The sequence below is a fragment of the Aphis gossypii genome, chromosome 2 (genome assembly GCF_020184175.1).
Source record: "Aphis gossypii isolate Hap1 chromosome 2, ASM2018417v2, whole genome shotgun sequence".
Lineage (NCBI taxonomy): Eukaryota > Metazoa > Arthropoda > Insecta > Hemiptera > Aphididae > Aphis > Aphis gossypii.
This window is the reverse complement of record NC_065531.1, coordinates 66,569,590-66,588,663: the sequence shown is the minus strand read 5'-3', so window position 1 is coordinate 66,588,663 and position 19,074 is coordinate 66,569,590. Positions and strand designations below refer to the sequence as shown.

The 19,074-nt window shown below is 24.2% G+C and overlaps 2 protein-coding genes across 5 annotated transcripts in view; both read left to right on the top strand.

The window, feature by feature from the left end:
• Window positions 1-8,272, top strand: part of LOC114123603 (uncharacterized) — a 53,290-nt gene extending 45,018 nt beyond the window's left edge. Inside the window, exon 10 of the transcript XR_007603884.1 lies at window positions 8,074-8,272. The gene's annotated coding sequence lies outside the window, so the exon portion shown is untranslated. The remainder of the gene's footprint in view (window positions 1-8,073) is intronic.
• Window positions 1-18,759, top strand: part of LOC126549915 (chromobox protein homolog 5-like) — a 23,043-nt gene extending 4,284 nt beyond the window's left edge. Inside the window, exons 1-4 of one of the 4 annotated variants that reach the window (XM_050200334.1) lie at window positions 15,910-16,076; window positions 16,145-16,364; window positions 16,516-16,601; window positions 17,906-18,759. In XM_050200334.1, the coding sequence (XP_050056291.1) occupies window positions 16,591-16,601; window positions 17,906-18,512 (618 nt within the window). In that variant the 5' untranslated portion in view covers window positions 15,910-16,076; window positions 16,145-16,364; window positions 16,516-16,590 and the 3' untranslated portion in view covers window positions 18,513-18,759. Of the gene's footprint in view, window positions 1-15,909; window positions 16,602-17,905 lie in introns of those variants that run through there. The other 3 variants (XM_050200331.1, XM_050200333.1, XM_050200332.1) reach the window with 3 other exon arrangements.
• Window positions 18,760-19,074: the final 315 nt, after the last annotated feature.

Genomic DNA, 19,074 nt, shown 5'->3' with positions numbered 1-19,074 from the left:
TAATAAAAAAAATGAATGTGAAGGGCAAGAAGAAGAATATGATGTTGAAAAGATTTTAGATAAGCGTTCGACGTATGGGATAGTAGAATACTTTCTCAAGTGGAAGGATTATGATGATTCTTATAACTCTTGGGAACCTATGGAAAATATGAAATGTGATGGTTTAATCGCATCTTTCGAAAATCAATTAAAAGAATTTGATATGACTCAAGCAAAACATGGGCGTAAAAGGGCACGATCCAATACAAATGTTAAAAAGACTTCTCTTCTATCAGAAAATAAGGATGTTATATCTGATGAGTCTGAAGATAACGATTTAGTCAGTAGAGAAGATAGTGATGAGGTTGATGAAAAAGACAACAATTTGACACCGATAAATAAAAATGATTCTATTGACAATACTGAGGTGCCCAAAAGGATAATAGCAGAAAAAATTATTAGTTGTGTTAAATCCCAAGGCGATGTGATGTATTTTATTAAGATAGAAGGAACTGAAAAACCTAAGTGGTTTAATGCTAAAGTTGTCCATGAAATGTGCCCACAACTTCTTATCAAATACTGTGAATCTAATTTAGTATGGGCCACTGAAAATTGAATAAGAAATAACAATAATTATGTGAACCAAAATTATAAACAAGAAACATGAATTTTTTTTATAATTGAAAAATAAAAAGTAAAAAATGTATTTTATTAAAATATATTAAAATTATATTAAGTATTTGATTCAATATATTTTTATTTAATATAGCCAGTCACCTTTGTTTGAACTTGATTACTATGTCAATATTTTTTATAACGGTATTATTATTATGATAAAAGTAAATAATGAACGAGCTTTTAAATTTTGGTATTTATGCCAATTACTTTTATAATTTATAATTTCGATAACACGTAAACTGTATTAGAAACATAAAATATTATTTTGTTATTGAAAATGAAAAATACTCTATAGAGAATGAGTTGACTAATGGGTTATAAAGAAAACCAACTATTATTATGTATTGTTTACATTTTATAATGTTTTATGTTGTAAAGAGTTTTCACTGCTTTATATTATATATCTCAGACAGTAAAATGTATCAAGTTTTACTCAATGTCTTGCTTTTGGCCCGACTTCAAATAATATTAATTTTTAACAATTGTATATTATTTAAAAAAATTAATATTTTGTTAATTTATGTTTACTTTTGTTTTTATATATCTTATGCTGGTTATTATAATTAATTAATCAAAACTCTGAAAATTGAAACAAATAAATTATATAGGTTATTTTTAGTGTTAATGAATTAACTTCCTATCAAATGCCAAATATAATGTTTATTTTTTAACTGCCTATTTCGTAGGTTATAACTTATAACATTTTAATTATTCTAAGTACTCGTCTATACCCTTTCAATAAAATATTAAATTTTTATAGCATATTTGAAACAATATTTTTAGTTCTAGTACCATGGGTGTAACCCATATTAAATCAACATTTCATTGTATATATTATTATACTAATTCATTAAATTATATCTTTATTTTAATGATGTTTTGGGTTCTTTAAAGAATTCTCTTTCTTTTTTATAGTTCACAGTTGTATAGAAAAATAATATTTTATAAGTATAAATACTTATTGTATACCTTGTACTTAATATACTTTCAATAAATTTGGCATCAACTTTTTCTGTTTATACTGCCAAAAAATTGTATTACAGTCGTGCACTGTTGTTCTGGATTTTATAATTTTCTTTCTTCTGTCATCAACAGATAATTGTTTATATCATCTTAATTTGTGTACCTATAGCACTGTCAACATTTTACCTTTGTAATTATTAAAAAAAAATAACAAATAAGTCATAATAATCATAGAATAAAATATCTTTAATAACACAACCAAAAATAAGTTTGAATATATATAGGGTGTTCCAAATTTCAGCAGATTTCAGCATGGCATACTTAAATTAGAAAAAACAACCTATGTGAATACCTTTTAAATCACATAATCAATAATATTTTAATGTCAATATTTTTTTTTAATTGGTACAAGGAGGTTCAAAGGGTAACTTTTAAAATTTAAATGGAATCTATATTTTTGAAATATGACTTATGTATGATTTGTTTTTTTGATAAATGTTGATGTTTCACTCATAATTATTATGCATCAATAATTAAAAATAATATTTACGTTTGAATTAATTTGAATTTAATTTGTAAAAATTTTTGTGTTTCTATTATATGCAATATTGTTCAACCTTTATAATTTGTACAGATAGTGTACAGATAATTAAGGTTGTAACTATCAATTTATTAGAAATAAAACATGTGTTTGGTAACTTAATTTAATTTTACATTCATGGGTCAAATCACATGTTTGTATTATTTGATAATTAAAAAAAAAAAAAAACTATACATAATACTATAATATTATGACGTATGATGTATAATTGTATTATTTATAAACAATGCTATTATTGAAATGGTTTTTATCTTCTCAATAATTTTACTTAATATTTATTTGTTTATTATTTATATAATATAAAATTATAAACAAAGATCATAGGTAAAGTTGATAAATAGGCTTAGGCAATAGCTAATTATACAAAATTATTGTATAAATTATATAACATAGCATACATTTATTTAAAATTTATAGGTATAAATATGTTTTTTAGTTTAAATAACAAGTAATAACATACCTACTTTTATATTTTGTCTGAATCAAGTTAATATTAGATATAAAATTCTGAACACTACAAAACGACAACATTGATTTCAAAAACGTGTATGATTAAATTTTGCTTTCAGCATAATGCTAAATGATGCATAAAAATCAAATAGATTTTGAAAGAACATTACTTTTTCATAACATTATGGTATGATCAATCAAATACTAAATTATAATAACTAGGGCTTAGATGTTGTTGAATTAATTAAAATTCATTAAATACGGCAATGGCTAGACTTAGGAACTTAAAAGTTTTAAATCAGACAAATAAAAAAAGAGCAAATACATATATAATATGTACACTAAACAAAATAATTTATTTAAAAATGTATTTATTATTTATTTTGTATAATCAATTTTTTTTTTTTTTTTAATAATTATCTAGGCTTTATAATTATGCCTATTGCTTCAATATCAATGTAATCGAATAAAAAAAAACCAATAGGTCTATACATTGATCATCTATAACATAAAGTGCAATGCCAATCATATGAATTTTTTTTCCTCCAATAAGTAAAATATGTAAAATACATATGTAGTTGCATACAAACATACAAAATGTTAAGTTTTATAATATTATAAATATTATAGTTAGAGATTTTAATTTAATTATAACAACATCAAAGTTCTAATCATGACATCAAACATAATTAGTAAGTATTTTAAACATGTCCAATTCCATCAATAAAAAATTTATCATAATACATTCTGAGTATATTAAAATAAGTGAGCTATCAAGATATTATGTATGGTAAACTAAATTTAAAAGCAAATCATTATTTTTGAAAGACTATCAATTTTTATAACTTATTTTTCATAAATGTGTAGATATTTGAAATATGTACCTACAATTTTGATGTGTGAAGATCAATAATAACTAATATAATGACAAATTGTTATCATTTAGTACATTTTAGTTCATTAAAATAAGCAAGCCATCAAGATATTATGTATGGTTAACTAAATTTAAAAGAAAATTTATTATTTTTGAAAGACTATCAATTTTAAAACATATACCTAACTTAATTGTAACGAATGTAAAGATATTTGAAATATGTATAATTTTGATATTAAGACAAATTATTGTTGTCATTTCATTCATTGTAGTATAAACAAGTGACCTATCATTATTTATATGGTAAACTAAATTATTTTTTGCTATATTTATTATAGTATTGAATGTGACCAATGTTTAAACAAATAACTTAAAATTATTTTTAACTATTCATAATATGCTCAAATTAGTTTTAAAAATGTTGTTTCTGTATAAATAACCCGAGGAATAACCTTAGAAAATATAACTACAAGTATTGTATTAATTGTTTATAACACTCGCAATACCTATTTAAATTTATTTGCCACGAGCAATAATATTTGTTATTACTCAGGTATAAATTTATATTAAACATGATTCATCATTTTAACTTATAGAATTTTGGTTTGTATTAGGGGTTAAAAAACAGATTCGATCTAACAACTTTTTTTTATATTTATTACACTATTAAATGAGAACAGTGTTCAAAACAAGTTAAAGAAAATAATGATAAGACGCTGATAAGCTCAAAGTGGTAGCTTTTGTATGAATGATTTTTAAAGTATAGACTTTAAAAACATATATATTTATGAGTTTTATTAACATTACAAACAAAAAACCATAAATGCAAATATTTTTAAGTAAATTGTTGAATTTTATGGAATAATTGTCCATGAATCAATAATTAAGTAAAATAATGTCAAATATATTAGCAAATATAAATATACCGACACGAACACAATTTTTAATATATACTGTATATGAACTAATGGGTAGTTGTTTCGACGAAAGCGTAAGCACAAAAATATTTCTACCCTCGTGATTTATGCCGAAGTCAACAATGAAATGATAATCGAACGGTATCTCAGAACCTCCAAATTTCGAACACCGACCGTCGACCGCTGCACAATACACACTGCGGCGTGTGAGAGAATATGCGTAGGAAATAAGAAACACGAATATCCTTCTACAAATTTGTGTGTAGTATAGGGTAGGGGGTTGTAGAACTGTTGTTGGTCGAGAGAAAAGTGGGTGGGGTAAGAGACGTGGCGTGCGATGAGTACGAATACATTGTATACATCGTAAACGACGCGTAGGGATGATTATACAGTAGGTACTAACGTAGAACATAATATTATAGTATCACTGAAATGCTGCTTAACAAAGTTCTATATTAAAAAAAAAACTAGGAATATTATATGAGCAATAACTCAATGAGCGTGAAGTAATTTTTGTCAGCGATTTTTAAAAATTGAGTAACATTTTTTTTTTATTAAAAATTATGTGTAGGTAAATATACTGTTTTAGTTTTTATTTTGAAACTAAAGAACTTAGTATTCATCTCACACATTTAAAACTTTTGCTATAAGCATAAAATATTAATTGAGAATAAATATATAATTACATTCTTAATAATATGTTTATATGAGATTTTTAAATTTGAATAAAATTATTTTTATCAAAAATAAAGAGCAAGTAAACTATTTTAATTTTTAATTTGGAAAAAAAAAACTTAATATTCATCTCACACATTTCAAAAATTTCCATCAGAATAGATATTACTTCCGACAAAATATAATCTAACTAAATAAATAAACTAATTATATAAGATTTTATAATTTGAGAATCATTTTTTTTTATTAAAAATTATGTGAAAGTATACTGTTTTAGTATTTATTTAAAAAAAAAAAATTTATTATTCATCTCCAACATTTGAAAAAAGTCTAGCGTAAGTCTTGTTCGCGCCGAACGAATATTATTATTATAATGATATTCTGGACAACGGCGACCGTCCTAATCTCTCCCGTCTCCCATGTACACCACTCCGTCATATGTCTTTAATTGTTAAATTATTTATATATTATTATTATTTTTTATCTAGGTTTAATATTATTGTCTTTTGAATAATTATTATTGGTCGCATGGTTGAAATATACAAGGTTATTGCATATATACCCCTCCTCTACCAAGTATTTGATGATAATAACAAAAACGACAGCGTAAAGGGAGCCAATCATAATCGAGTATATATGCGTGGTATTTCCAATTTCTATGATAAGAAAAATTGATATAATTGTAATTTGTGATATCCCTTTACGCAGCCATTTTGTATCTGATGATAACAATTTTTGTCGATATGCAATAACCTGTATATTTCAACCATGATTGGTCGGTCTCTTGCCACATATGTTTTGTTATCAATTAGTTGTTTTATCAATTTATGATTATTATTGTTATTATTTTGCGGTCAACGCTCTTATTATTATTCTTTATACTGTGCGTACGTACGTAAAGATTTTCGTCTCATGTTTTGTCGACCGATACTGTTTCTGTTATTTCGTGTTATCTTTTATGTCTCTCTAATATAAATTATAGTAAGTCGCATTGAGCGCAATATATATAGATAGAACGAAACTCCGTGTATTCTTATCTTATTATTTTGGATTTTTCTTCGTTACCAACACGGCATAACTTTATTATACTTTTTCGCCATTACGGCATACATTCATTGGCGTTCTTATTATTTTATTTATCCTCCGGTTTGTCGTGTGCACCTGTGCCCACGTAAAGTAACACGAACGATAATTATTCTATAGGGCACCCTGCAATCGTCCACTAGGTAAGTTTGTTTAGTTGGTCTGCCGTTGTCATTACCACCATTACGTCAAGACTCCTCCATCTCATCACCGGGCTGTTTCAGTCTCGTGTAAGAACATCCGCAGTGTCCACTTCAAGATGCTGCTACATAGCTTTAAATTTAGTTATTAAGGGTGAGCAACTTTATGTGAGCACTGTGGTTATTGCACAAGACCGATTCGACCACAGAGCGTCCCTCCACATAATTAAACTGTTGCATCCTCTTACCCGTGTTCTACATTTCAGAACCTTGTCGTCGTCATTCGTAGGGCATTTCAGATTGCCTACCCATTATAATAAGGTGTTGGTTATTGAGTTGCCTACCCACGCCCCGCAAAAACATTATTATTAATTTATTCGCTCTTGGGTGTCACCAAGTGGTCCTACAAGTAGCCCTTATAGTTGGGAGCATCCAGTACTGTTTTATTATATTTTTTTGGAAATCAAAAAATTATTATTCATCACACACATTTGAAATATTTTCCATCAGAATGAGATATAAATTCAGAAAAAAAAATAATATAAGAAAATAATAAACTAATTATATAAGATTTAAAAAAAATTAGAAACATTTATTTAATTTCATTTCATTCGTAATTATAATGTTTTAATTTTTATTGAAAATAAAAAACTAATTATTCATCACACACATTAGGAATACTTTCCATCAGAAAAGATATTAATGCAGAAAAAAGATAATATAAGAAAATTATTTATTTGATTATATTATGAGGCTTTTAAAATTGCTTAATCGTAATTGAAAACTTAATCATATATTAATCCAATGTAATTATTGTTTAGGTATAACTTTATATCATGGAACTTATCTCAAAGACTTGAAGCCTATGCCATTTAAATCAAAAAATCATGGATAACAGCGATGGTTTTGCATCACACGAAATATAATAAAATGAATCTTTTGAAAATTGAAAACCATTTGTATAAATTTTATTCATAATTATGATGTTTTAATTTTGGTTTTGAAAATAAATAAATAATTATTCATCTCACACATTAGAAATATTTTCCATCAGAATAAAATATTAATGGTGAAAAATATAATACAAGTAAAAATATAAACTATTAATATAAGATTTTAAAAAATTGAAAATCATTTATTTAATTTCATTTTATTCGTAATTATGATGTTTTTAATATTATTTTAAAATAAAAAACTAATTATTCATATTACACATTACAAATATTCTCCATCAGACTAAGAAATTAATGCTGAAAAATATAAAATAAGAAAAGAAATAACTTATTAGATCAGATTTAAAAAAATTGTAAATCATTTATTTTATTCGTAATTATGATGCTTTTAATTTTATTTTGAAAATAAAAAACTAATTATTCAACTCACACATTAGAATAGTTTCCATCAGTATAAGATGTTAATGCAGAAAAAAGTTAATATAAGAAATTATTTAATTAATTATTACGATTTAAAATATTCAAAATCATTTATTTAATTTCATTTTAGTCGTAATTATGATGTTTTAATTTTTATTTTGAAAATAAAAAAATTACTATTCATCTCACACATTAGAAATATTTTCCATCAGTATAAGATGTTAATGCAGAAAAAAGATAATATAAGAAAATTATTTATTTGATTTTATGAGGCTTTTAAAATTGCTTAATCGTAATTGAAAACTTAATCATAGATTGATCCAATGTAATTATTGTTTAGGTATTACTATATATCATGGAACTTATCTCAAAGAATTGAAGCCTATGCCATTTAAATCAAAAAATCATGGATAACAGCGATGGTTTTGCATCACACGAAATATAATGAAATGAATCTTTTGAAAATTGAAAACCATTTGTATAAATTTTATTCGTAATTATGATGTTTTAATTTTTGTTTTGAAAACAAATAACTAATTATTTATCTCACACATTAGAAATATTTTCCATCAGTATAAGGTTAATGCTGAAAAAATATAATATAAGTAAAATATAAACTATTAACATAAGATTTTAAAAAATTGAAAATCATTTATTAATTTCATTTTATTCGTAATTATGATGTTTTTAATTTTATTTTGAAAATAAAAAACTAATTATTCATCTCACACATTTGAAATATTATCCATCAGAAAAAGATATTAATGCTGAAAAAGGTATAATATAAGTAAATATATAAACTTTTATATAAGATTTTAAAAAATTGAAATCATTTATTTCATTCCATTTTATTTGTATTATATGATTTTTTTTAATTTTATTTTGAAAATAAAAACTAATAATTCATCTCACACATTAGAATTACTTTCCATCAGAATAAAATATTAATGCTGAAAAAAATAATACAAGTAAAAATTAAACTATTAATATAAGATTTAAAAAATTGAAAATCATTTATTTAATTTCATTTTATTCGTAATTATGATGTTTTTAATTTTATTTTGAAAATAAAAAACTAATTATTCATCTCACACATTAGAATTACTTTCCATCAGAATAAAATATTAATGCTGAAAAAATATATATAAGTAAAAATATAAACTATTAATATAAGATTTTAAAAAATTGAAAATCATTTATTTAATTTCATTTTATTCGTAATTATGATGTTTTTATTTTATTTTGAAAATAAAAAACTAATATTCATCTCACACATTTGAAATATTTCCATCAGAAAAGATATTAATGCTGAAAAAATATATTATAACTAATTATAAACTTTTATATAAGATTTTAAAAAATTGAATATCATTTATTTCACTCTAATTATTTTGTAATTATGATGTTTTTAATTTTATTTGAAAATAAAAAACTAATTATTCATCTCACACTAGAATTACTTTCCATCAGAAATCAAAATAGAAATTAATTTAATCCAAGATTCTTAATAAGGAAAAATATAAAATATAATAAAATATATTGCTGAAAAAAAAAATACAATTAAAAATATAAACTATTAGATAAGATTTAAAAAATTGAAAATCATTTATTTCACCATTCAAATTTTCGTAATTATGATGTTTTAATTTTATTTTGAAAATAAAAAACTAATTATTCATCTCACACATTAGAATTAGTATCCATCAGAACAGAAATATTAATGCTGAAAAAATATATAATAGTAAAAATATAAACTATTAATATAAGATTTTAAAAAATTGAAAATCATTTATTTCATCACCTCATATTCGTAATTATGATGTTTTCCATTTTATTTTGAAAATAAAAAATTAATTCATCTCACACATTGAAATATTTTTCATCAGAATAAAATATTAATGCTGAAAAATATAAATACAAGTAAAAATATAAACTATTAATATAAGATGTTAAAAAATTGAAAATCATTTATTTAATTTCCTTTTATTTGTAATTATGATGTTTCCATTTTTATTTTGAAAATAAAAAACTAATTATTCATATCACACATTTGAAATATTATCCATCAGAAAAAGATATTAATGCTGAAAAGATATAATATAACTAAATATATAAACTTTTAATATAAGGTTTTAAAAAATTGAATATCATTTATTTCACCTCAAATTATTCGTAATTATGATGTTTCCAATTTTTATTTTGAAAATAAAAACTAATTTTCATCTCACACATTAGAATTACTTCCATCAGAATAAATATTAATTGCTGAAAAATATAATACAAGTAAAAATATAAACTATTAATATAAGATTTTAAAAAATTGAAATCATTTATTTAATTTCATTTTATTCGTAATTATGATGTTTTTAATTTTATTTTGAAAATAAAAACTAATTATTCATCTCACACATTAGAATATATTAAATCAGAAAAGATATTAATGCTGAAAAATATAATATAAGTAAATATATAAACTATTAATATAAGGTTTTAAAAATTGAAAATCATTTATTTAATTTCATTTTATTCGTAATTATGATGTTTTTAATTTTTATTTTGAAAATAAAAAACTAATTATTCATCTCACACATTTGAAATATTTTCCATCAGAAAAGATATTAATGCTGAAAAATAAATATAACTAATATATAAACTTTTAATATAAGGTTTTAAAAATTGAATATCATTTATTTCACTTCATTATTCGTAATTATGATGTTTTTAATTTTGTTTTGAAAATAAAAACTAATTATATTCATCTCACACATTAGAATTACTTTCCATCAGAATAAAATATTAATGCTGAAAAAATATAATACAAGTAAAATATAAACTATTAATATAAGATTTTAAAAATTGAAAATCATTTATTTCACCTCAATATATTCGTAATTATGATGTTTCCATTTTTATTTTGAAAATAAAAAACTAATTATTCATCTCACACATTAGAATTACTTTCCATCAGAATAAAATATTATTGCTGAAAAAATATAATACAAGTAAAAATATAAACTATTAATATAAGATTTTAAAAAATTGAAAATCATTTATTTAATTTCATTTTATTTGTAATTATGATGTTTCCATTTTTATTTTGAAAATAAAAAACTAATTATTCATCTCACACATTAGAATTACTTTCCATCAGAATAAAATATTAATGCTGAAAAAATATATATAAGTAAAAATATAAACTATTAATATGAATTTTAAAAAATTGAAAATCATTTATTTAATTTCATTTTATTCGTAATTATGATGTTTTTAATTTTATTTTGAAAATAAAAAACTAATTATTCATCTCACACATTAGAATTAGTATCCATCAGAATAAAATATTAATGCTAAAAAAATATAATATAAGTAAAAATATAAACTCTTAATATAAGATTTTAAAAAATTGATAATCATTTATTTAATTTCATTTTATTCGTAATTATGATGTTTTTAATTTTATTTTGAAAATAAAAAACTAATTATTCATCTCACACATTTGAAATATTATCCATCAGAAAAAGATATTAATGCTGAAAAGATATATTATAACTAAATATATAAACTTTTAATATAAGGTTTTAAAAAATTGAATATCATTTATTTTACTCCTAATTATTTGTAATTATGATGTTTTTAATTTTATTTTGAAAATAAAAAACTAATTATTCATCTCACACATTAGAATTACTTTCCATCAGAATAAAATATTATTGCTGAAAAAAAAAATACAAGTAAAAATATAAACTATTAATATAAGATTTTAAAAAATTGAAAATCATTTATTTCATTCACTCAATTATTCGTATTATGATGTTCCATTTTTATTTTGAAAATAAAAAACTAATTATTCATCTCACACATAGAATTAATCCATCAGAACAAAAATTAATGCTAAAAAAAAATATAATAATGTAAAAATATAAACTATTATATAAGATTTTAAAAAATTGAAAATCATTATTTTCACCTCAATATATTCGTAATTATGATGTTTCCATTTTTATTTTGAAAATAAAAAACTAATTATTCATCTCACACATTAGAAATATTTTTCATCAGAATAAAATATTAATGCTGAAAAAATATAATAATAGTAAAAATATAAACTATTAATATAAGATTTTAAAAAATTGAAAATCATTTATTTCACCTCAATATATTCGTAATTATGATGTTTCCATTTTTATTTTGAAAATAAAAAACTAATTATTCATCTCACACATTTGAAATATTTTTCATCAGAATAAAATATTAATGCTGAAAAATTATAATACAAGTAAAAATATAAACTATTAATATAAGATGTTAAAAAATTGAAAATCATTTATTTAATTTCCTTTTATTTGTAATTATGATGTTTCCATTTTTATTTTGAAAATAAAAAACTAATTATTCATCTCACACATTAGAACTACTTTCCATCAGAATAAAATATTAATGCTGAAAAAATATAATATAAGAAAATTATTTAATTAATTGTATACGATGTTAAAATATTCAAAATCATTTATTTAATTTCATTTTACTCGTAATTATGATGTTTTAATTTTTATTTTGAAAATAAAAAAATTACTATTCATCTCACACATTAGAAATATTTTCCATCAAATAAAATATTAATGCTGAAAATTAATACAAGTAAAAATATAAACTATAATATAAGATTTTAAAAAATTGAAAATCATTTATTTAATTTCATTTTATTTCGTATTATGAGTTTAATTTTTATTTTGAAAATAAAAAACTAATTATTCATCTCACACATTAGAATTACTTTCCATCAGAATAAATATTATGGCTGAAAAAATATAATACAAGTAAAAATATAAACTATAAATATAAGATTTTAAAAAATTGAAAATCATTTATTTCACCTCAAATTATTCGTAATTATGATGTTTCCATTTTTATTTTGAAAATAAAAAACTAATTATTCATCTCACACATTTGAAATATTTTTCATCAGAATAAAATGTTAATGCTGAAAAATTATAATACAAGTAAAAATATAAACTATTAATATAAGATTTTAAGAAATTGAAAATCATTTATTTCACCTCAAATTATTCGTAATTATGATGTTTCCATTTTTATTTTGAAAATAAAAAACTAATTATTCATCTCACACATTAGAAATGTTTTTCATTTGAATAAGATATTAATGCCCTCCGTATAAACCTCCTACAAAAAAATTGAAAATACGCCACTGGTTATTATCATCATAAAGATGACGCCAAATCTATACTTTGAAATCGTCCCATTGTAATGGCTGACGTGTGCGCTTGTGCTGCGTACGTTGAGACGGTGTTCGCAGAAACTACCCTTTCATCCTCTTCGCCAAAGACATATGGCAGGCTACACAGAACCTTTTTGGAATACAAGAAAGAGTACGGACGGTGCCTGGCGGTAAGTCACCCGAGCACGTTCTCCGGCCACCTGCGCGTGACGACGGTGGATTCGTGGACGTCGCGAACTCGGTCGGCGATGCGAAGCTGATTTTATGTAGCGCGGAACGGTGATGGACGGCGATTAGTGACCAGTGATGGTACCGGCGCGGGCAACGATTCCGCCCCGACCGTTTTGCGTTAAAAATAGTACCTTTTCGTATATATATATATTCATTCATTATGAATTTATGCTATATTATCAGCAATGCTTAATGCTGTCCAAGGCGCTTTGGCCTATGTATTTTTTCTTTTAATAAATGAATTAATTTTTTTTATACTTATTTTGTTGTTCGTTTAAATATACAAGTTATAATAGTTTTCTACAAATTATTATTGATTTTATTTCGTATTTTTGAGTACATAAATCAGTTGTTAAAAAATTAATGACTTTCAAAGAGACTAAGAGAGATTAAAAAAAAGAGGCAGCTACCAAAATGCGTAGTCATTGGGAAAACTGTTTGAAAAATGACGTGGAAAAGATATACTCGTCTAATATACAACTAGAATATAATATAGATTACCATAAAGAGTAGCATTGGAAGAAAGGGACGCCAACTCCATTTTTATTCTTTTATGCATAAACTCTATAGCTTTTATAAAAATTATTTTAAAGGTATTGTACCAAATAATAAAAAATATAAATAACAAAAATAGCCTTATTCAATAACTTAAAGAAATTTATTTTAAAATCGTTTACTGCGTTTTTCTTGTTAACTCGCTATTAAAGGCTGACCATGCCGATAGAGGAATATGAATAACTCTCTATACCTGTAATAGATTTATATTAAAATATAATATAGGTTATATCTTATGTGTATAAAAAATTAAATATTTAGTTTTCAAACTTCGACACCGTTAGCGATGACCCATACTGCCGAAGGCAACATTGTATGTGAGACATAAATACATATTTTTTCTTTGATTGATTATTCTAAAGTTTCCATCAGTTTCTTAACCTGAGAACTTTATGGAATGCTACTCTGTGGGTGAAAATAAAGAGAATATTATCTTTGTCGTCATGACATTGGTTATAACTTATAATAAAGTGCAGGGGCGTGCCGAGGAGGTGGTTTTGGGGGTTCAAACCACCCCCAAATTGACTTGCTTATTTTTTCAACTTAATGATATTTACAAAATAAAAAATATACATTAATATAGTATTATGGAAAATCCGATAATACAATAATTAATACCTATAAAAATAATACAATATTTGACGATCTTTGGTTTTTATTCCTTTTAGTACATTTCTGCGTATTTTATATTCGTAGTACAACGGCAAGTTATTATCGCTGTTTTTAGGGTTTTACGTTAATTTGAATGAAATTATTTTTCACGTTGCCGTATGGATCTTATCGATGACATAAAAATAATTTTTTTACAACAAAAGCAAATGATAAATATTTGTAAACTTTCACATCATTTCTGTAACTGACAATAACAACATAGTATTTTCAATTTAATTTTGTCGTTATCAACGGTAAAATGAGCCTACTCTTACTTTGTGTACAAACTTTCATTTAGTATGTGTTTACCACGATTGGTGATCTGTTGTACCTACTGTTAAGTTTATTATTTTGAAATTTATTTGCATACAGTTATTATTATTTAAAATACGTCAACATAATTGTACATTAAATTGTGAAGAAATAAACAACGAATTTAAAAAAAAAGGTTAGTGAAGATGACACTACAGTACATACACATTTATTTTAACTGAATAAAAAATTAAAGTATAAAATGTATAATTGTTGTTTTAAAAAAAAAATTAAGTGTATAGAAAAAATAATAAAAAATATTATATACTTACATGTATTTAAATAATATTGTTCTGAGTATTGAAGTTTAGCTTTAAAACTTTAAAGTTAAACTAAACCATCCCCAAAAAGAAATCCTGTGTGTGTGTGTGTGTGTGTGTGTGTGTGTGTGTGTGGAAACTCATATGCTAAACGGACAGGTACCTAACTCTACTAAAAAATGGTAACTTAGTTTAAATGGTAAAAATTATTGTATAATAAAATAATAATAATCTACGGCCCTTTTGGCCCAACAAAATAAAATATACCAATAATAATAAAATAGTGATTTAAAAAAAATATAGCCCCTTTGGCTCAATAATAAAATAATAAATACAAATAATATAAAGAAAAACTCACAATTTTGTCGGTGCTCGGCTGGCCAGCAGGCTGCTACCTTGGCCACAATAATTTCACACACATAGACACAAAATAATTTAAATGATACACGCAAAATAAATAAATAAGACGATCAGCGCCGACAAAAATTCAATAACAAGTATAAAATAAAATGTAAAATTGGTGGCGATTAGCACGCAGCGCACACGATATATAATATAATATAATACAAAAAAAAGGGTGGCGATTTGCGCCCACACAAGGTATAGTAGAAAGAAATGGCGATTAGTGCACACTCTAATACTCTATATATTGTATAATATTATAATACAAAAAATGTGGCGATTCGTGCACACATAAAAAAGAATATTAAAATAGTAGCGATTTGCGCACATGAACTGAATTACTAGTATATTAGTAAAAGGGTAGCAATTAGCGCCAACCAAGTTACACTCTTTGCAATAATAAACCAAACAAGATTTTTTTTTGTCAAGATGACATTATAGTATGCTACTATGTTTACTTATAAACTTTTTGTAGTTGAATTGGATACGGATTTAATAAATACTATGTTTTTATAGGCTGTTTGTGATCATCAGTGTAAGTTAATTCACTGTTATGCCGGAAACGTTGGTTCAGTTCATGACCAACAAGTGTTTCGTTTGCCTGAATTACACTAGGACATAAACAACCCTACAAAATTTCCCAACAACTCCCATCTTGTTGGTGATGCAGCCTACACGTTGCAAGAACACCTATTGGTACCATATTTAAGTATTTAACTTTTTAATTTTTTTTTTTGTAAAATATTTTGTATTTAACTTTTAAGCCGGGGACCAATTGTCCGGGGACCGATTGTCCTAAATCCAGACGAACGCACCCTATAGCGTATTTTTTTCGCGCCCTAACGACGTTGGCTATCGTCTGTCAGGCAACAACACGTACATGATAAGATATGTTGATAGTAGGAATGGTGCGCGCGTGCATGCGCGTACGTAACTTGGAACTAGCTGTAGTGATCCGCTCGTCGTATCGCCACTTAATGGCAGGTAGTTTAATCAAGGTTGTTGGCTTGCATACTACTTCCCTCATTGTGAACACACTGTCAATAGTACTACCACTCTCGTCCATTCGACGACATTTTAATTATTGAGGTTAACATAACATTGTTATTCGATTATTCTGCTTTCTTCCGTATAGTGTTCACGGTTTTCATTTTGCTTGGTCCCGCTGCCTGGTTTATTTATCCAACGCCGCAACTTTTGGATTTTCGACATGAGTTCCAGGTGAGTAACAACTAGTATTTATGCACATGCACGGGATTTTGATATCTCGTTTACTCGGTTTTTAACCACGGTTTTCGTTGTTTGCTAATGTTGTCCGTCTCCATATTATCAACACGCACCTGAGATCTGTAGTGATTTTTTGATTACTTATCTTCCTATGAAATGTTAAGCTGAATATTATGTAATACGCAAACATTGAAACATCTCAAACATCTAACATACTTCATCGTAATATGTTGTGGATATCTATTTGATGTCGAAATCTAAATTACAAAGATGTCTATAGAATTGGTCCACATATAATGCTTTTTTGACTCTACTTCTGACATCTATGAGACACTGCTAGAATGGACATAATGACATCTACAGAGAATCAAAATTGTAAATAGATTTATTTGAAAGATTTCTATATAGTCTATAGTTAGTTTTTTGTGAGAACTACATTTCTTTGAGTTGCAATAAAATATAAATCAAACAATGTTCAATAATTAATTCAAAACTAATAAAAATTTTTATTAAAATATTATAACTATTCATTATGGTAATACTAAAGATTCATTTAAAAATAATATTATAAGAACTCAACAATAACTAAACATATATTTCAATATTAAAAAAAAATAATTACTCATTACTAATATTACATTATTGTATAAAACAATTATCTGTAAACAACATTTTTATTTTTCAAAAGTTCTCTGTTGTTTGTCCTTGTTGATGCCAAACTTAACCAAGTCCTTATTCTAGTTTTAATATCTTACTCAGTTCCATCTTTATGAAAATTCAAACCGTTATCTATTTTAATATATACAATTATTCACCATTTATAAATCAATTATCTCTACTACTAGTTTAATGATTAGATAACATACTTACTACACGTTTAAGCGCATATTAATTTTAGTGTTTCCCTATTAGTAATGTGATGCTGTCATCTTACATATTATGTCACTGATTTTTGTATAATAGAAATTATTGGATTCCTTTCCATTTGATAATATTATATTTACAATGATAAGATTAGTTGTATAATTTGTAATACTAATATATAATTTTTCTTTAATAATTTGATTTTTTTTATATTTATATTAAACATAGCCCATAGGTAACTAAAATAGTGTAGTGAATGATCATAAGTCTAATGTTAGTATAAATTATTTTTTTTATAATACTTATAGAAGTAGTTTGTACCCACAAACATTTAAACACATTTTGATTGACATTTATAGCAAATTTATTAGAAATAAACGATGAATCTATTTAAACGCTTTGATTATTAACATAGTAATGCATTTTTATTCCAGGCGAACTAATTGTAATAAAAAAAATGAATGTGAAGGGCAAGAAGAAGAATATGATGTTGAAAAGATTTTAGATAAGCGTTCGACGTATGGGATAGTAGAATACTTTCTCAAGTGGAAGGATTATGATGATTCTTATAACTCTTGGGAACCTATGGAAAATATGAAATGTGATGGTTTAATCGCATCTTTCGAAAATCAATTAAAAGAATTTGATATGACTCAAGCAAAACATGGGCGTAAAAGGGCACGATCCAATACAAATGTTAAAAAGACTTCTCTTCTATCAGAAAATAAGGATGTTATATCTGATGAGTCTGAAGATAACGATTTAGTCAGTAGAGAAGATAGTGATGAGGTTGATGAAAAAGACAACAATTTGACACCGATAAATAAAAATGATTCTATTGACAATACTGAGGTGCCCAAAAGGATAATAGCAGAAAAAATTATTAGTTGTGTTAAATCCCAAGGCGATGTGATGTATTTTATTAAGATAGAAGGAACTGAAAAACCTAAGTGGTTTAATGCTAAAGTTGTCCATGAAATGTGCCCACAACTTCTTATCAAATACTGTGAATCTAATTTAGTATGGGCCACTGAAAATTGAATAAGAAATAACAATAATTATGTGAACCAAAATTATAAACAAGAAACATGAATTTTTTTTATAATTGAAAAATAAAAAGTAAAAAATGTATTTTATTAAAATATATTAAAATTATATTAAGTATTTGATTCAATATATTTTTATTTAATATAGCCAGTCACCTTTGTTTGAACTTGATTACTATGTCAATATTTTTTATAACGGTATTATTATTATGATAAAAGTAAATAATGAACGAGCTTTTAAATTTTGGTATTTATGCCAATTACTTTTATAATTTATAATTTCGATAACACGTAAACTGTATTAGAAACATAAAATATTATTTTGTTATTGAAAATGAAAAATACTCTATAGAGAATGAGTTGACTAATGGGTTATAAAGAAAACCAACTATTATTATGTATTGTTTACATTTTATAATGTTTTATGTTGTAAAGAGTTTTCACTGCTTTATATTATATATCTCAGACAGTAAAATGTATCAAGTTTTACTCAATGTCTTGCTTTTGGCCCGACTTCAAATAATATTAATTTTTAACAATTGTATATTATTTAAAAA